The sequence below is a fragment of the Lethenteron reissneri genome, chromosome 52 (assembly GCF_015708825.2).
Source record: "Lethenteron reissneri isolate LAM-NWPU_2019-01 chromosome 52, ASM1570882v1, whole genome shotgun sequence".
NCBI lineage: Eukaryota > Metazoa > Chordata > Hyperoartia > Petromyzontiformes > Petromyzontidae > Lethenteron > Lethenteron reissneri.
The window spans coordinates 10,596,131-10,616,829 of NC_083830.1; the positions used below are offsets into that span (position 1 = coordinate 10,596,131).

General features: G+C 50.5%; 1 protein-coding gene across 1 annotated transcript; it reads left to right on the top strand.

The window, feature by feature from the left end:
* Positions 1-1,774: 1,774 nt before the first annotated feature.
* Positions 1,775-19,433, top strand: RPRD1B (regulation of nuclear pre-mRNA domain containing 1B). The gene is made up of 7 exons (XM_061573452.1): positions 1,775-2,127; positions 7,114-7,243; positions 12,091-12,197; positions 13,041-13,261; positions 13,787-13,913; positions 14,134-14,309; positions 15,902-19,433. The coding sequence occupies exons 1-7, from the start codon at positions 1,977-1,979 to the stop codon at positions 16,049-16,051; spliced, it is 1,062 nt and encodes a 353-aa protein (XP_061429436.1). The 5' UTR covers positions 1,775-1,976; the 3' UTR covers positions 16,052-19,433.
* The last annotated feature ends 1,266 nt before the right edge of the window (positions 19,434-20,699 follow it).

Consider the following 20,699-nt stretch of genomic DNA (forward strand, 5'->3'; position numbering starts at 1 on the left):
GACGGCCCCGCCGCACCGACAACCTCTTGCACCCCCGGCGCGTCGCCCGTCCGCACTTCACCCCCTCCTTCCATCGTCGGGAACGCCGCCTCAATTGGAAGCTCGTCTTCGTCGTCCGAGGATGGTGCAGGTACGTTCTTCTTTTTAAGATGCTTAGACATCTTGGTTCACTTCTGACACCAGTGTAATAATGGACTCCTTCACAATATGTCGCTCTCCGTTGGTCCTTTATTGGGTTCTTTACTCGCACCCGCTGGTCCTCGCTCCGACCCTCGCCGTGCGCCCCGCACACGCTCCGTGTGACTCTCTCTCTGTCGCCGTGCGCCCCGCGCACGCTCCGTGTGGCTCTCGCCACGCCGTCTCCTCCGGCCCCTCCGTGTGCTCTCTCCTCACCCGCCCGGGTCACACCGCCCTTCGGGTACCCCGCACATGCTGCTGGCTCTCTCTCTCTCCGTGCGGTCCCGCACGTTCCGCTGCCCGCGCACGCTGGACCCCAGTACGCCTATCGGCCCCAACCACGTGGCAATGGCGCCACTTCTCCCTCCACCGCCAGCGTGGCTCCCTCCGTGGTTCACTCTCTTCTCTCCTCCCCTCCTCCTCCGTCTCTCTCCTTATATCTCCTCTCTCACGTGACCCAAACTCCACCTTCTCATACTGCCCCTATCTCCGCCCCCTCTCACCCCGACGACCAGGCTCCGCCTCTCCAATACACCGGCCCGTGTGAGTGGTGCGGAGGCAGCGCCCACCCTGTCCTTGCTCGAATTACACACCCACTGATATGAAAAATATCGTGGTGTTGTTACTGTGGAGTTGATACACCACTGATATTACAAATATCGTAGTGTTGTTACTGTGGAGTTGGTACACCACTGATATGACAAATATCGTAGTGTTGTTACTGTGGAGTTAGTACACCACTGATATGACAAATATCGTGGTGTTATTACTGTGGAGTTAGTACACCACTGATATGACAAATATCGCAGTGTTATTACTGTGGAGTTGGCACACTCACTGATATGACAAATATCGTGGTGTTATTACTGTGGAGTTAGTACACCACTGATATGACAAATATCGCAGTGTTATTACTGTGGAGTTGGCACACTCACTGATATGACAAATATAGTAGTGTTATTACTGTGGAGTTAGTACACCACTGATATGACAAATATCGTGGTGTTATTACTGTGGAGTTGGTACACCACTGATATGACAAATATCGTAGTGTTATTACAGTGGAGTTGGCACACTCACTGATATGACAAATATAGTGGTGTTATTACTGTGGAGTTGAAACACCACTGATATGACAAATATCGTGGTGTTGTTACTGTGGAGTTGATACACCACTGATATGACAAATATCGTGGTGTTGTTACTGTGGAGTTGGTACACCACTGATATGACAAATATCGTGGTGTGACGACTGTGGGGACCTCTGAGTGACATCTCACATTGGAGGGTCGCCACCACCACCACCACCTCCACTCCACCCACCCACCACCACCTCCACTCCACCACCACCACTCCACCACCACCACATCCACTCTACCATTGGCAGCCACCAGTTTGGGTCACAACAGCGTTAGGGGGCCCGCTACGGTCACCCGCGAAATACTTCGCGAACGCAACTCGCCCCGGGGGCATTCTCCAACCGCGCCCACCGGACTCGCGCCCACCCCTCCCGCTCGTCGCACCGTTCGAAGAGCGCCCCCGGGGCATTCTGCTTTATCGAAGCTCCGCGCGCAGCCGCTTCCAGAGCGGCCCGAGCCCCGGCCAAAGGCGGCGCGGTGACGCCATTTTGCGTGGCCCACCTCGCCGCTCGCCTCCTCCCTCGGCGCACGCCTTGCTCCTCCACCGCCTGCCGTTCATGTCTTCGCCGCCGTCGTGGTTGCCCTTTCTTCCCTTCGTTAAGAGCGGCGGCGGGCACTATACCACGGCTTGTTGTAATCGTAGTGGTGGTGGTGGCGGCAATGTCGTCCTTCTCGGAGTCCGCGCTGGAGAAGAAGCTGAGCGAGCTGAGTAACTCGCAGCAGAGCGTCCAGACGCTCGCCCTGTGGCTCATCCACCACAGGAAGCACTCCCGCAGCGTCGTGCAGGTCTGGCACCGCGAGCTCAAGCGAGGTGAGCAGAGCGCACTCTTGCAAACCACGGGGGGGGGGGGGGGCATGCGTGTGGGCACAGGTACGCGGGCACGGGTACGTGGGGTACGCGGGCAGACCCCACGAGCCGTGCCCACCCTTGCACGGTGGGGCACGGCACGGGTACGTGCGCACGCGGGCACGATGATGATGAATGGCATGATGGAGACACGAGGGTGTTTGCACGTGGACAGGTACAGGTATGCGGGTACACTGTATGCTGAACCCCGTACGGAGCCCAGCGTTCTCGTGTGTTCAGGGACAGGCCCTGGTCGTGTGCATGGAGGCGAGCACGGGCATTGGTTAATGGCACGGTTACGGAGTCATGGGTACGGGTTTGATGCACGTGGACAGGTATGGGCACGGGTGTGAGGATGGGCCCGGGCACAACAGCGTGTGGGCATGGAGACGCGAGTACCCGTGTCGGCATGGGGGGTTACTGCACGCGCTTGTGGGCAGGCTGTGGGTGACGAGATGTTGACTACCTCGCCTGGTGTACAAGAAGTTTTCATTTCATTCATTAGGTATAGCCCTGTGAGCCATGCGGCTCTTGAGTCGGGTGCAACCGCAACAAACAAAATATGAACACAGAACATTTTAAAGCGACGACGCGCAACAGAAACAACGTGGGATAAACCAGCAAAAGAAGGCCGTGGGTTCGACCCCGACCCTGACCCATGCTGCTGTTGCTGTGTATTTGGAGTTTAAACTTCTCTCTCTCCCCCCGTGGTCGCGTGGACTTCTCTGCGGAATTAACATCACGAGTTTGGAGCACTTGGCTTCTATACATTTCTACGTGATAATTCCACTTTGTTGAACTATCATTTGTGATAGCCAGGCCGCTTCTGAACAAGAGCTACGTAGCGGCTCAGTGGGCATTCTTATCTGGTAAAATGTAACAAAGAAATAGTTTAGTTTTTTAGTATGCCCCCAACTCCCCACACCTGGCCCGTTCTGTGGACATTGAGGACGGCGGTGCCAGCCGAGGTGCTGTGGGGAGATATCTGGTGAAGTGGCTCCATAAATGTGACGCTGAAGGTGCGGGACTGGTAGTGCTCCTGGCGCTACTACTGGTGGCTTCTAATGGAGGTGGTGAAGCTGGGTCACGTAGCCCGCATGCCCAGCCACCGCATGCCCCAAGCAGCTTCTGTTTGGCCGCATCGAGGGGGCTAAACGGCCACGGCATTGGCTGGAGATGAGATGGACTGATGCGATACGGGAGGATGTGGAGCCGAGTGGACTTGTCGAAGACTGGTAACCAGCGGTGTCAAGATCGGCCTCTGTGGAGGAGGCTCGTGAAGGACGCTGCTGCTACTGGGCAGTTGAAGGCAGCCTCCCTCCAATAACAACGGAGGGCAGAGGAGCGACGCTCACAACAATGAGCGGAGCGCCGTGCAGATAAAATGCAGCAAGTTAGCATAGTAGGGGGTAGAGCTGGTGCATCTGCCAGTCATCGCAGCCAACCCATGGCACCTGGGTCTGCCCCCGAGACCTGTTCGCGAGCCTTCGACACATCACGTGGCCTCAGTGCACCTGGCCTGGCACGGTCGCCGTGGTGACATCACCACACTTCGTGGCGATTGGCGAGAATTGGTATTGGATTGGTGGAGCTGGCAGTACAGGTGGTGGCTGTGGTGGTGGTGGTGGCGTGAAGACGCCAGAGATGGTGGTGATGGTCGCAGGTGCCAGAAGCCACCTGTGGAGGTGGAAAGTGGATTTTACTGACCATTGAGAGGGCATTGCTGGTGTGTAGTTGCCAGGTGAAGGTGCAGCTAGGGGTTGGGGGGTCATGTGTGTGGTGTCGAAGGGTGAGGTGAAGGGAGGATACATCTTTGCAAAGGTGCAGTCGATGTTGGTGGTGGTGATGTTGGAATTAAGTAGTAGTTGGGCGGACATGTATGGGCACAGCCTTGGAGACGAATCGTGCAGTTCGAGGTCGTAAGTATGTACAAGCTCATTAAATGTGTGCATATTTATGGGCGATACAATTTACGTAAACAAATGTTAAAAGTAACATGTTTTAGCCCATAGAGGTATTGGACTTCCAGGCTGATGTTAACCAGCAACTATTGATTATTACAGAAAGTTCTAGACCAGTTTCAAACTTTTTCGTCTCATCAGCTCACTCAGGCCAGTCAAACCAAATGCTTCTGAAATTGCCAGAAGTTCTTGACAAGAGCCACCGACCCTGAGGGGTTGATAGTCAACCGAGGCGTTGTCGAAGGCGATGGTGCAAGAGACAGCGTAAATAGATCTTGGAGTTGCTGGTGATGGAACAAGGTTGCGTTTGGGGTGGTGTTATAAAAAGATGGGTAGGCGTATGTATATGTTGAACTACTTTCGTACCATAGCCAACCATGCTAATCGGAGGTGTGAGGGAATGACAACAAACTAAACACAGAAAGCAGTATTAAAGAAAGGAGTTTTCAATCGAGATTATTAAAAGTGCATAGCTCCAGCGGCTTCCTAATATGAGACGGAAGAGCGTTCCAGATGGCTGCAGACGCACATCTGAAAGCGCGCGATGCAGTGACTGTGGTTTTTGGAAGAGGTGACATTGACATAAAGAGGAACACGTGCATTGAAGAACTTGCACAAGTTAGATTGATTGTTAAGAAAGTACGTGGTGGGCCTGCGGCTGGAATTGTTGAGCCGGAGGTCCAGCTTAACGACGCAGTGGCCAGCAAAGGAGTGAACGCGCCCGAGAGGGCGTCCGCCACTGAAGTTACGGCATTGAATTCGGCTCGTGTGATGGAGCCAGGTGGAGTGTTGCATCGCGAGTCTTGTCCGAAATACGTAGCAACGGCTTAGTGACACGTTCGTTCGGCAGTGGCTGTATCATGGCTGATGAAGAATGTAATGATGGCTAGTATTGTGGAGGTCAGGTAGGGTGTCTCAGTCGTTGGCAAAGGTTGTGTCTGCTGAACCTTTTTTGTGCCAATATAAACTGCTTTGTGGAACCAGAAACACATTGTTCATTGCGTCGCAATCGGCAATGACTGCCTGTCTAACGCGATGCAAGACCAATTGGTGGGAGTTCACTAAAATCCGTTAAAGTGCAGCGTGGTCTGTAACTGGCTCTCAGTGTTGTTATTGTTTTTTGCATCATGGCCAGGTATTTTTGCTGAACGGGTGTTGAGCGCAAATTACTTTGTGAACAATTTATGTGCTTTGTTTGACTATACTCCATCTCAATGCACGGTGCTGGTTTGCAAAGTGGCCGTGCACACCTAGGTTTCAGACATCACTTTCCATTGATGTTATACGTGGCCCGGTAATCAAACTCAGATCGTCGGGTTGATAGCGCATTGCTTTAAATGCTGTGCCACCGCTCCACCCCTGTTGTTTTGCTTACACACGGTCAAATGTCACTGTGGCTGGCTTTTAGGTGAATGCAATGAATGTGTAAATTCTCAATTACTATTGCCTTTCTATTTAATGCAGTGTCATTGTCATGTGACCAAATCACCCGGAATGCACCCAATCTCATCAGATTTTGGCAGCTACGGTGAGTCTGTATAGTGCTATGATGGGCAGCCACGATGCATGTAACAGGTGTCGTAGGCTGCTGCGGAGCTACGTTGCAAGCAGCAGATGGCAGTGAGGCAAAGTCCTTTGTCGTACCGTAGTTCTATGCTGACTAGTGTGGTGAAGAATGTTTACAGTAACAGACAAGGCCAAGGAGGACTTCATACAGTGGTGGGGTTGATAAAGGGCTGAAAAAATGTCATTGTTGCAAAACCATTCGTTGTCAATTTAGAGACAGAAGAGACAAACATTCACTTGAAACGTAGCCTTTCGCGACCCATAAACCTCTTGATGGGACAATTCTGGCGATCGCCTGATGAGGCTGGTTGTAATCACCAGGGAAACGTCACGGTACTCGAATTGTAAATGTTGTAGTGGGTTTGCTCTCCAACGCACCAGTGTGCTGAACTAGTAATTAATTGGCACGTTTTGTTTACTTGACAAACCTTACTAATTGACTGTCGGGTTGTGGTGGGTTTAATAACACATTTATGTGATCTAACCCAAAAAAATGTTAGTTTTGGAAACTATTTTTTATTTATACATGAAAAGCGCTTTAAGTCTCAATCCTTTATTCTGGAACTCCTGCATTTGGATGGCCGGCCGGTTACCTTCGTGAGAGTTTGGCTTCATGTGGGAGGAACCCGGAGAAAATCGCAGCAAATTGCAGCACGCAAGAGGATAACACTCAACGCGGCAAACAGGCTTCGGCATCCTTTGCTGTACCGTTCTGCCATTTCTTGGCCACCTTGTAGCCCCACACATACAAGTACCAAGCAGGATCAAAGCCTGCTTGGCTTCCGAGTCCCAACAAGCTTGGGTGTAGAGTATTCGGGGGGATTGGGTCGGTTGTCAGAAAAAACGCACCAACTCGGTAGACTCTCACCTGGTAGAAATTAATCTTACGAAGCAGACGGCTCGTTTTGTCCACCTGTGTGTGTGTGTAGTGATGTTTACACACCGCACCAAGTACTCATTTCAGGCCGAGTTGGCCTAGGGGGAAGAGGCCCAGGACTGGTTCAGATAATCGTCACTGGTGTTGGCTGTGAGCGGAAATTGAACTCGGGTCGCTGGGTTCGTAGCGCAGCGCGCTAACTACTACACTGCCGCTTCCCACTTTGTCTTTGTGTGTGTATCAGCGGTTGCGTAGTGGTTGGCATGCTGCTCTACGAACCCAGCGACCCGCTCACAGCCAAGACCAGTGACGATTATCTGAATCGGTCCTTGGCCTCTCCTAGGTCGACAGCCTCAAATGAGTACCAAGTGCAGCGTATAAACATCGCCACTAGGGAGACAAAGACTGCCGGGAATGTTGCTGGCCACCGACCCTCTCGTGTGCCGTGCCGGCCTTCATAGATGCTCGCTAACAACACTAGCCTCCAAAGTCTGTTAAAGCCACACAGGGGATATTTTTCTTTGTCTTGTGTATTATGCCTTCCAGCAAAGCCGAGCCGGAAGCTGACATTCCTCTACCTGGCCAACGACGTGATCCAGAACAGCAAGAAGAAGGGGCCCGAGTTTGGACGAGACTTTGGGCCCGTGCTGGTGGACGCCTTTGGACATGTGGCCAGGTGAGCGGGGGTCTCCGAGGTCTCGGTCGCCTCGTGAGCCTGCGAGCCTCACACCAGGCACACCAAGTGGGTGGGTGTAAGGGTGGGTGGGTGCATGAGTTGGTGAATGAATGAATGGGTGGGTTGCAACTAAAGGCCGACCGAAATTCGGTTTCTGCGCCGAAAGTTGGCAAATGGCCTCTTTCAGCATACTTTAGGTTTCGGCCGAAAGTCAATTTTTAACTTTCGGTCTGGTTTCGGTTTCGGCCGAAACTGATATTGACTTTTGGTCGTCATTCATCAACCCAAGATCTATTTTTAGAATATAACGCTAGAGCTACGTCTATCACTGCCTATCGGACGGTCAGTCGGCGCTAGGCAATCCTATGCGATAGGCTGCAAACACACACACGTCATCAGCAGCTTGGGAGCGAGGTTACAGCCGCAACCACGGTCTGATAATGCTTATACGACCGGTCAACAGACAACAGACTGTCTGGCTGAATGCGGAAAAACTGTTGTTTCTTAACTACAACATTCGTTTGTTTGGATATAATTACTAAGTAAGTCACACCTAAAGATTTTATATTTAGTGACTGACTGCAGGCTCTGAATGATTAGTTCTAGATTTATTTTTAATTAAAGTAGCATTGCATCATGACAAATTTCAGAAATCCTGTGTTCAGTAACTTTGATTATTATACCTTTCTGTTTCGGTCTTGGTCGAAAGTGTAGTTAAACTTTCGGTTTTGGTTTTGGCCGAAAATAATTTTTTTACTTTCGGTTTGGTTTCGGGTTTCAGCCGAAACCAGAAATTCTGTTTCGGTCGGCTTCTAGTTGCAACCTGCACTGTGGTGGTTGAATCGTCATTCTGATAGACTGCTTCTTCAACACGGGTGGCGGAATCAACGAGTGAAGTTCACGCAAACGGTAAACCCAGTAGTAGTGATAGCAGAGTGATAAGGAGGCGAGAGTGATTGCTGGTCAGCGAGTGTCTATGCATATATGTTGAACTTCTTTCGCAGCGTATGTAGCCAACCATGCTAATCGGAGGTGCGGGGGGAAGGACAATAAACTAAACACAAAGCAGTTGTAAAGAATTTAGTTTTCAATCTTCTGACTTTCTAATATCGGAAGGAAGAGCGTTCCAGACGACCGCAGAAGCGCAACTGAAAGCGTGTGGTGCAGCGTTCGTCTTTGTTCCATGGTTAGTCAAAAGGCGCTGCGAGGATGAAAGTGGCTGGAGTGAATTAGTTCTGGATCTTCGATCAATCCGGCTGCTTCACGTTCATTTCTGTAGAGTGCAGTGAGGTAGGAACTGGGTGCTCGCCGCAAATTGGAAAGCTGCAGAGTGTTCTGCGTTTGGTCAAATTTGTGCTTTGCGTAGTCGTAACGGCGCTAACACTAGACAGGACGGGGGTGAGCGAGACCGAGGTCGGAATAAGAACAGCAAACTCTTTCCAACGTCTAAAAATCAACCGGTGCATACAAAACACCATTTACAAAATATCCTGCACAGTTGAGAACAAATACAATTTAATACAAATTATATAAATATTAAGTATAACAACAGTGATAAGTGCCTGCTCTCAGTTTTTTATTCAAAAACGTCTTCCAATTAGGGTTTTAATGATTCGCCTCCACACCCCGCTACTCAAAATTGTATTGTCGCGATTCGATTATAGCGTGAATTTTCTTACATTGTGGAGATTGTAGCGGCCACTAAAGGCTGCAAGGGGTGCCATCAACGCATTGCGTACAACACATACTAAGCTAAAAATATCGTATTCATACACACGACGTTTGATACATATGTTGCGCCATAACAAGGCGCTGTAGGTCGCTTTACCTGCCACCACGGTCACGGGTCGACAGGGGGCAGCCGAGTGAGAGGACGAGGTGTGTAGGGGTTGACCGAAGGTAAAACCCCCTTTGGGTGGTCCGAGACTGGAGGTTGAAACCCCAGACCCCCAAGTGCTGGGGGCAGGGGGGATAGAGACCGCCCACCGATTTTTAGACCCCTTAAGACCTTCCAGAAGGTTCTGGAGGTGGGGGAGTCATTAGGGGAGGGGTAAGCCCCGACCTGGGGATAAAAAGCTGGCCCTCTGAACGGGTCCGGCAGTGTTTGCCAACTCAAGCCTGAAAACCTCCAAGACCTGAAGACTGGACCAGCACCCGGGGACCCTCAACCGAGGCTCTTGTCAGCCGGGTTGTAGCGGACCGGTGGTGGTACCCATACCATGGCAGGGTCGGGTTGGTCTAGCACAGAGGTCGGAAACGGATTTTGATTCCTTATCCGTACCCGTACCCGGCCGCACCAGGGTCGCAAACGGGTACCCGTACCCAGCCGGGTACGGGTAGCCGGGTATCGGGTAGTGTACGGGTATCGGGTACCCGATTGCGACCTCTGGGATGAAGCCATGTTGCAGGCGCGGGTGGGTTGATTCTAGGAACTTGAATTGTGAGAAGAGACAAGACGTTGGGAAATGAGTGACAAACGGTTACTCACCAGTTACTCACGGCCTACCCGTACCCGTACCCGGCCGCACCAAGGTCGCAAATGGGTACCCGTACCTGGCTGTACCTCCCTTAGGCTATCAGGTTGAAGGGGCCATACCCCTTCGTGTTACAGTCGCTGTTCGTAGAGTTGTTGAAATAAACGCGTTGCCTCCAGAAGTCGTCTCCGTGTAGTTAGTTAGACACGCTACATTTGGTGTCAGGAGTGGCCTAGTTAGTGACCCAGCTCAACATGGCACAGACTTAAGAATCGATATTGATTCATGAAGCGATTTAATCGTTACATTTTTACTTAACACTATCGTGATGCGGTGTGGATGGAAATACGCTCTCTTTATTCAACCAAGAATGTGATTACAGAAAATACGCGTAAAATCCACCAGGCAGCGATTGGCGTAGGTTCCGAAACTACATACATAAACTAAGGGTATTTGTGCGCGACTGAGCGGGAATTGCAATGTGAGGCACGCGCCAGTGGTTGCTGGAGATTACCTCATCACTCCCGCTACACCAGCCAATCAATTGCCAGGAAAACAACCCCATGCAACATGGCCGCTGCAAAATCCCTAAACCAACATGGCCACCATGATGTAATCACTCTGTGTGTTCAGTCAGTCTATGGATGAGGTAAGTTGTATACATTATTCATTTTTCTTTCAAGTGATGTTGGTTTGATTTTCTATGCATTTGTACGAGTGTGTGAGTGCCTGTATGTAAATCAGTTGGCGAATGGCAGCTGTAGTGGTTTTTGTGTGAAATTGTTTGAGGGCATTACTTTGCATGGGAATGTCTTAATGTGTGTGTGTGTGAGAGGGTGTTTTTGTGTGTGTATATATCTTATGCAATGTGCTCTCCTTAATAGTTGCTCACTAACAGTCTGTTAAAAAGTTATATGGGTGATCTTTGTAACTGTATTTATTTACAATGTGTGTGTGTATGGGATAGAGTATTTGCATGCTATTGTGCACACGCATTTGTGAGTTTGGGTGTGTGTTCATGAGTGTGTGGCAGTGTGTGTCTCTGCTTGCGTATTTGTGATATGTGGAGCGGTAGTGCAGAAGCTAGCGCACTGCACTACGAACCCGGCGACCTGAGTTCGATTCCCGCTTATGGCCACCGACACCGGTGACCTGGTGCGGTGTGTAAAAATTGCCACTAAGGAGACGAAGGCGGACGGGCATGGTGCTGGCCACCCGCCCCGTCGTGCGCCGTGCTGGCCCGCATAGGTCCTCGCTTACAACACTTGCCCCAAAAGTCTGTTATGGCTATACGCGGGATCTTTTTCTTTGTGATGGTGTGCGTCTGTGTGGGAGCGCCTGTGTGTGGACGTGAGCAATGGCGGACTTGGTGAGTGTTCTCGACTGCCCCTAAACTCTCTCGTAAGTCACGTGATTTATTTCGCCCGAATCCCATGTGTATTCGGAGCGAGAAGTCTTGGATTACGCAATTTCTAGAATTGCATGAGACATTCGGTACTCGGGCCCGGGGCATCTTCCCACCCCCTACTCCCCCATAGAGGGCATGGGGGTGGGTGGGGTGGGGGGACCCCATTTGTTACCTTTTTTCCGCCGCGTGCCGTGGCTTGCAATGCCGCGGCGTGTGCCTCAGCGTCTTCCCCCCTCCCGCCGTCGGCATCTGACGAGTGTTGTTACGGCACAAGCGTCGCCGTCAGTTGGGACAAGCTTGTCGGTTTGAGCCACGAATTGCAAGTTTGCAGCATTCTGCGCATTTCTCCGATGCGAATTGAAGTTCACCGGTCGTTACGGAGCCCTGCAACCCAGCGGCGTTAAACTTACTGGACCCCCTCATTGGCCGAGGTTCAAAGAATAATATTGGAGTGGCAGCCGAGGAATGGGACGTGCACCCGAGAGGACATCCACAGAGGAGATGGAGCGATTAAATAATCAGCTTCTGTGTTCAAACTAAACTATTTTTTATTTTACCAAGTAAGGCCCACTATTTGTCAGAAACGACCTGGCCACAAATAAAACCTCAACAAAGTGACTTAGCATTTGGAAATGTATAGCGGCCAAATATTATAAATGCATGATTATAAATGTGGAGGAAAAAACAGGAGAACCCGGACAAAAATCCACGCAACCACAGGGAGAACATGCAAATTCCAAATATACAGTTGTCGGGGTCGGGATCAAAACCACGACCTCCTGTATACCAGGCCAGGTAGGTAACATCTCGCCACCGTGGTGGTCGGTAGATTATTCCATTTCAGTATTGTGACAGATGGTGACGGCTTTGGAGGCCTTAATCCATGGCTGACGACGATGTTGGCTGAGTGGCTGCGCGTGTGTCCCCGCTGCGTCTGCCCCGATTCCCTGCGCGACGATTCCTAGAGAGGCGGAGGATTCCTGCAAGAGGCCCATGGAGCGCGTGCTCGCCATCTGGCAGGAGAGAGCCGTCTTCGAGGCGGACTTCATCGACCAGATCCGACGGGCCATCGGTGAGTTCCGATATCATCGTCAAGACTCGCACCTTTTGCCGCCACCGCCGTCATCAACTTGATTACCATTATCGTGGTCGCCGTCGCCACCATCACCATCACGATGATTATCATCATAAAAAAATCATGGGTGAAGTAAAAAAGGACGGAATAAAAAAAGGAGAGAATTTCTCATTGTGAATAAAAAAACATTTAGAACCAAATAAGATGAAAACTACACACCGGTTTCGTGATTACGCGTTACTGAATGCCTCCTCACAGGGTCTGGCGTTCTCGTGACCTCCTTCACTGCGTATCGATCACGTGGTTTTTGTCAACCAACTCACAAACTACTATGAAGTAAAATTGATTGGCTTATTTATTACGCTTTCAATTTAAACGACGAACGTAATTTCTCATGGTTCGGCGACAAACTGCAAGACCAAAAAAGCTGAGCGGTGGACTATCGTGAGAGCGGACACCGAGGTTGGGTTTCGACTCGACAGCAATGACTGGATCTGGCGTGAGGAAGGAAATGCTGCCGGGGGGGGGGTGGTAGCATCGGCAGAATTAGCCATGGTGACATCTTGACCTACATGTTCGAACAGCAAATGAACCAAACGCATCTCAGGTAGCCAAAGGGCCAACCCATCATTACGGATCTTCTGTACGCAGCCGTGACATGAAGGCACACAATGGCTTGCTCCCACAACGACGTTCTAAACTTCCGTGCTCGCCGCTGAATGGCGGTGCTCCTCTCGTTTGTTGCCGCCATTCGCTCGTGCTCGCCACCACGCGTGGGGAGCTCGGTGGTGACGACGTCGGCGCTCACTGACGCGCGCCGACGCATGGGTTGTGCCACAGGTTCCCTGCCCGGTGGCGACGCGCCAAAGAAGGCGGCGCCGGACGTGAGTCGGCAGGCGGAGGAGAAGAGGCCGCCTCCCGTCGCCGCAGGCCACGCCAGCGGCAACGGCGGCGACAAAAAGGCGGCCAAGCGGCGGCACGAGCAGGTGCAGGTGGCCAAGACTGAGGAGGAGGACGACGACGACTACCTCGTCAACTGCTCCCCGCGCGAACCCCCCGAGGTGAACCTCACCGGCCCTGATTTGTCGTCCTCTCGCTTTCTCTCGCTCTGTCTCTGTCGGGTGGCCACGGTCGCCGTCACACTTTGACGGCTTTCGTCAGCTCATTGTTTGCTAGAATGAGAAAAAAACTTTGACGTAAGTTCACTTTGGCGTGTGTGTAGGTTATTTTGTTTTGGACTTTTGTTACGTTACCCCCCCCCCCCCCCCCCCCCCCTTTACTTTTGTTCCTCTTTCCTTGGCCTTCCCTTCACCTTATTAAACCTTACCACTTCCCGTTGCTTGTAGTCCCTGCGTGAGTGGGGGCGCTGAGCCCCAATCTTCTCCCCGTCCCAGAACCCAGGAGCACTGAGTTCGCGGAATTTTTGTACACACACCCCCACCCCACTTATTACGGTTCGTGCCTTTTACCAGGCTCTTGTCAAATAAATAAACTAAAACGATAAAAAAATTGTACGTAATACTTTTTGACACCCAATTTTCATGAGCGAATGCAACATTTTCTGTCCACCGCCCACCTGCCGACAGACGGAGGAGCTGATCAAGGCACTGCAGGAGCTGGAACAAGCGGCGTCGGGAGATGCGGCGGTGCGGCGCAGGATAGCAGCGCTGCCTCCTGAGGTGCAGGACCCCTCGCTACTCTCCAAGATCAAAGGTGCCCTACGATAGTCGTAACGTACGTTCGGTACGAGGTGTCGCCACGGTTCGATGGCTTTGCGACACCTGGGCTTTCCGTTAAACGTGGAATTGCTGGCACTCTGACCGCTTCCGTCTACGCATGCGTGCCCACCCACCCACGCGTCAAACCCCAACCCTTTGTTGCGCCCGCGCCTGGCAAACATTAACGGGACCGTGCCGGGTCGATTGGCTTGCAGATGCACCTTCGGCGGAGCGGCTGTCGCGGATGGTGGAGGAGGCGTGCGTGCTGTTGGCCGACTACAACGGGCGGCTCGCGGCCGAACTTGATGACCGCAAGCAGCTGGCGCGCATGCTCGCTAACTACCTGCGCTCGCAGAAGGAGCTGCTCGCCCAGAAGGAGCGCAAGCTGGAGGTGCCCGTACCCTTGTTTTGCTACTAGCCCTGCGCTGTCCGCCCTACCGCTTGCACGTTGCCTGTTCAACCTGCCCACCAAACTGTCAGGAATCTCCATTACCTCTGTCTCTGCCATGCCATGCACACATTGTCCACACAACTGGTCTGTCCTGCTCCTGAGACATGTCCGTTAAGTCATGTCTATTCTATCTTGTACATCACCTTATCTACTCGGAGTACAACATGTGCACCCACCCTGACCGCCTTACCTTAGTTTGCTGTCCTTCCCCTGCACTTTCGATTAACACGGTTGGCTACGTACGGTGCGAAAGAGGTTCAACATACATACCTTGTATAATCTTGATTTGAAGTTTTCGTGACTGCAGGAATCCATACTCTTTGGTTCTTTCGGTTAAGTCACGTCTTCAGGTCGCTTGCGTTGCGATCGAAACGTCATGATCTATTATTTTGTCTACCTACGTGACTTTACCGAAAGAACCAAAGAGTAAACCTCGTATCGTTTTTCCTTGAAATAATGTGAGTGGATATTCCATGTCCTTCATTTAAAACAAAAATTTGGGGACCCTAATAATAATTTGTCTCACTCCCAAAGCTAAAAAATCGAACAGCATATAAACCACAATGCCAACTCGTTAAAAGTATCTCCACGTTGCACAGACATGTCACACGCCAGGCAGTCACCAGCTTGGTACAGGCAGACCTCGCTTAGCACGACCCCATAGAACGCCGATTCATTACAGTGCTCTTTGTCCTGGAGAAATACATGTACAACAACAAAAAATTAAGAAAATCACAAAATAGAAAAAAGTGCTTACGAGTAAGGGAACGCAGCACTGAGGAAATGCGCCCGCCGCCATTTTGTTTGCATTAGCTTGGCCAATGAGATCGACGGATGCACCGAGCCAGCCAGGAGCACCCCTCCCCGCCGCGGTTCGATTATCACTATTCGTGGTCACGGTTATGCATTTAAAAAAAAATTCCCAATGTTATTGCATCATTTATCATTCAATGTTATTACAGTACGAACATCCCTCGCCGATGTTTAAAAAACACACCCGCCCATAGCTCCTCCAACCTCGTCTCTCACTACTGCCATGTAGAAGTACAGCAGAATGCACTGGTAATTACAGTCCATAATACTTAAGTTATTATAATAATATTATTTTTAATCATGAGATCATGTTTATTATTAGCGCGGTTACCAATACCCAAATGAAGCCCTCATATATGTAAGAAATGACGCTGTTGGGAACACATCGCATATATACACAACAGTATAATTACCATATTCTTCGTTCTTACGGTAAAGTCACATAGAAGGGAAATAATAAAATAATAATATTATTTCCCTTCTACGTGACTTTACCGAAAGAACCAAGAATATAAATCCCTGCAGTCACGAAAGCTTTAGATCGAAGTATAATTACCCCTTGAAGTGCATGGTATGATAACCTCAGCAAGGTGTAAATGTGCTGCATTCTTAAATTGCGAGCGTCGGCACGTCGGCCCGTCATTGCGCTCACCGGACTGCCGTGTGTGTGCCCCGTATGCTGTTTCTGCCGCGCGTGGCGGGCACGTGTGGCGATGCAGGAGTACAAGCAAAAGCTGGCGAAGGTGACGCTGGTGCGGAAGGAGCTGAGGACGCACATCCAGAACCTGCCCGACTTCTCCAAACTTCCCGCGAGCACCAAGGGGCTGGCCCCGCTACCTTCGGCGGGCGACCTCTTCTCTAAAGACTGAACGAGCGTGCGGCCTGTCTCTCACTGTCTCTCGCCCGCCTGCGCGCCCAGGGCTCTTAAGTTGTGTATATATTTTTGGTGCCAGACCGCTTAGCAATTTGGCACCGCCGCGCCGGGTTGGGTCTTGCAGTCAGGCCAGGCCGACGCTTAGCTGTCACAATCCACCGGGCGTCGACGGAGGGCTTTCCGGTTCGCCGACTCAGCGATTGTCTCCGAAAAATTCCGTGTCGCACCGTGACCCTGGAGCCCAAGCTCTGGATTCTGGCCCATCCCCTGGCTGCCTGCAGCCAGGGGATGGGCACACAAATCGCTCCCGGGCAGCGCGACACCACCCTGGGCTTGCTGGGGAGGCGGCACTGAAGGCGTTGGGGGGGGGGAGTGGTGGGGGCGGGGGGGAGGTCTGTGACCAACCACCACGGAGCAAATCCCAATTGGCATTGCCCTGCTGACGATCACAGAGAGCGGAGTTTAGTTTATCCTGGCGAATAAATATGAAAGCGTCGAGCGTTTGAATTCCGTTTGGGTTTTCAAACGCATCCCTGTTGCGCGTAAGAGGATGACGGCGGCCCTGTTTCCGGTGGAAGCTTTTACCGAGTTCGCTCTACAGAGCCTGCTCAATACATTTTATAAATATTTTATTATTAAGAGTGCGACTCACATAAGTAAGCTCTGGACCCGCGTCCAAAGTGGATTTATTGGGGCCGCCGTCCCGTTTGTTTGGCGGGACCTCCTCTGGCAACCCCACCAAAACAGAGTGGCCGTTTGCGTAACGCACCTCGAGTGGAAACGTTCTTTGTCGTTGAAGCGCAGTCGAAAGTCAAGGAGGAACGGTCAAAGTCCTACGTCGCACACTGCCTGCGTCTGTTTGACTTGTGGCATGTGGATCCGGCCTTGTGGTGATCACGAGAGAGTCGGAGCTTTCTATCCCCGGTGCTTGGATGACGCATGGGGAGAGTTGGCCTCAAGTTGATGTTGACGAGGTCTGGACACCACACTTTGCACCGCTCTGTCAACGCGCTTGCGACATTAAACAGTCAACTCTAATAGAGATGTCAAATGTAAAGTTGAACAGCATAATGTATGTAATCAGTCTGTTGTTGAAAAAATGATTTTAAGAGTAATAGAGTGTTTTTTTTGTTACTTCTGGCGGTGCGCACATGAAGTGGCGCGTAGGCCGCTATTACAAGGGTCGGTGACGCTTCATTTTTTAAAACTTGTTTTGCCATGCAGTTTTATGTCTTGTTTATCGATCCGGTGCGTTCATTCTGCTGGAAACTGCTTGCGATTCTGTTTAAAGACAAACTCCCCCCCCCCGATAACAACGATGCATGGTGTATTTAATTTGTACGTGACATTACTACTTCTGTAACAGCTCACGATTGTGGACAGTTGTCGACTCGAGGTGCGGGCGGAGCGTGCCCGGTGTGACTCCCTCGGTCTCCACGGCCACATTTCGGCTGTTCCCAATGTTTTCCCGCGTCTGTACAAATTTTTGCAATAAACTGAAAATTCACGCGTTTCTCCTCCCACACCCCCCGCCCGCCGCCCTCCTCCCACTACCGTCATCATCTTCGGTACGCGTTCGTACACATCGTTGATGTCAAGTCAATTGCCGTAGCTGGCCTGGTTTTTATTATTAATATTATTACTTTTACGCTTGTTTACCCAGGTTAAGCCTCGCCGAGTGCTGACTTTTATTTCAAGAAAGTCCTGATACAATTTCGCAGTGGGGCAGGGCCCGCGATTGCCTCCGGTTAGCACGGTTGGCTGCGTACGGTGTGAAAGAAGTTCAACATTCTTACAGATACTACACAATCCCAGGTTGAATAAATAGCGAGGTGGTCTTATTTTTTTGCCAACTTTGGACTGCGTGGCGCAAGCACACGTGGCCTTAATGCTCCTTCGAACGCCGTCGCGGGATCTTTGACGTCCACTGTGCATCAGACGGCGGGGAGCGTTTTCTGGTTAAGACGCCTACAGCAATCAGAATCGGAATATTGTATTTATACTGGAGGAATCCGATGAGCTGTAAAGCTATTTTTCACAGATGTCAAGTAGGGGTGGGTTAAAACGTTACAACAGCAAACAATACAAAAACACGATGGGAGTGCAAACTCCGGCAAAGGTAAACAAATCGCCCAAAAGCCTACAGATAAAACTATACAATCCCCTTTCTACCAGGCAAAGCCCACCGAGGTAGTAACTTATTTTTTCAGAAGCAACCTGGCCAAAAATGATAGCTCAAAGTGGCCTATCATGTGGAAATGTACAGCAGCAAATTAATTTTCAACTAATGCACGTTTCTGTATAAATTCCCAGGGCGGCCTGTCGGGTTTGAAAACCGTGAGCCTCTACGACAAACGGAGAATGCGCTGCCGCTGTTCCATATCCAGGGCCACTTGCAAATTAAACTCAATCCCGGTCTCGTGAGTTCTCACCCAAAAATAATTACGTGATGGTTGGATTGTTGTAATCCCTCATTTCATTGCACTGTAAATGCCCCCCGGTTTTTTTTTATTATTTGTGGACTCAATAAATGAGCCCTGGAATTTCCACCGCCGCTTTGTGAATGTATCTTAAGAATACTGACGAATCCTTTCCCGATCGACGGTGCGGAGTCGAGCGGTGGTGGTGGTGGTGGTTGGCGGCGGCGTGCCGCGGATAAACACTGCAGGACCGCGTTCTCGCACCGGTCGCCTTCGCTCCATGAGCAGTCGAGAACGAGTGGTGGCGGTTTTCGACGACGAGTGTTAATGATCCCACGCCACCCGGTGATTCGATTTGGTTGTCTCCATTCATGCTATGATTTATATTCGTCAGTCGCAACATGTCTGCGTTTGTCGCCTGTTGCTAGAGGTTTGCACATGATGCGTCAATAAATCAACCCATAATTCGTAAGGGGCCACGATGCACGCGCATCATCGAATTGTGTAGAAAGAAATATGTAATGTGTGTGCAGGTGTTACTGATGTTACGAGCAAGACGGGGGGGGGGGGGCGGATGAGAGAATACAAACGAGACGGTAAAAATTGGACAATCGATTGTTGACTCGTAACATGCCCCGGTATCGTGGAAATTCAAATCCCCGATGAGTTGAATCCTCACCCGACGTTTTTTTTACCGTCTCGTTTGTTGTAAGTTTTTCTGTCTCGGTTGTACACTTTGATGTTTGCACTTGTTAAGCCTAAATGTCAGAATCAGAATATTTATTTATACTGGAGGAATCCGATTACCTATAAAGCTCTTTTTCACAGATGTCCAGTAGTTTTTACAGATGTCCAAATGGAATACTAGCGAGCCATTTTGTATGTTGAGTTGCGGTTGCATTCACATGCTATATAAATCCAAGTTGTACATAGTTATCATGCTTTGGAAATAATAGATTTTCGCCTACTTTTATCCGTGTCTCCTGCGTGTAAGAATCTATTTTAAAAGTTGCATTGTCAGATGCCTAAACATTTGGTGTGTGTGTCAGCAGAGGGCATTTCAGCAACATCTATCATACTACTACTTTCCCCCGCTGCTGCGCTCTATCTTCACTATCCTTTTGTGGACCAGCGTGGTGAAATATGGTCAAATAACCCCCACGATGCGGGCAGCATAGAGAGGCCCTCACCCAGCAGTGGATTGACGAACGTCTATGAAAAACATGTCAGCGACTGGATCCTCCCTTGGATAACCACTGTTGACTTTCCACAAAGTGGTACTCTATTCATAATCTATCACTCCCCTTAAGAATTATGGGCTAAATCATTAGCACAATGTGCTATTCTATTGCGTTTGGCAAGAGATAAATGGCAATGTCAAAGTCTACTCGCCAATGGAGGCACAGTTGCTGTGCCTCCATTGGCGGAGCGCAGACTATGTATGTTGAACTTATTTCACACTACGTAGCCAACCGTGCTCATTGGAGGTGCGGTGATTACAGCAAACTAAACACAATTTTTCTAAAGAAATTTGTTTTAAATCTAGATTTAAAGTGCATAGCTCCAGTGGCTTTCTAATATCGGAAAGAGAAGAGCGTTCCAGACGGCCTGCAGAAGCGCATTTGGACGTGCGCAATACGGTGACCGTCTTTGTTCGATGGCCAGCCAAAAGCCGCCGCTGCGAGGATGGACCGGAGTTTGCGTGATTGTGGTTTATGCTTCTTGACGACGGTAGTGTTTTCCTGGATGTCCCATAACTTGGGTTGCATAGTCACAGTCCGAATGTTGACACAGCGTTATTGGGTGGCAAAAAGAAAACGTACGTGTTGTCAAAGTCAGTGCTGGAGTAAGTTACTAGAAAAGAAATACATTGCTTAGAGTACGGTAAGCAAATGTTATGAAAATGCTTGTTCGGGCATAGGGGTTCAGCTGGGTGCGATTTGTCAGATTCCCAGGAAGGGGAAAAAAAGAGACCTACCACGACAACCGAGTGAGGCGTGTTCAGTGGGGTCCCGTTACATTTGGATGTTCGAACGATTCTGATGAGCATCCAGCGACTTGTGGGACAAGCCGGAAAGGCCCCACCACGCAGGGGAGAGCGTGGCACTCAAGATTCCGCACCTACATCGCTGTGCCCCTCAATTTCCCGTTGCACCGCACTATCATCCCCAATCGTGCCTGCCATTCCCCAGCAGTACATCTAGCGGTAGTGTCCTGAGACGC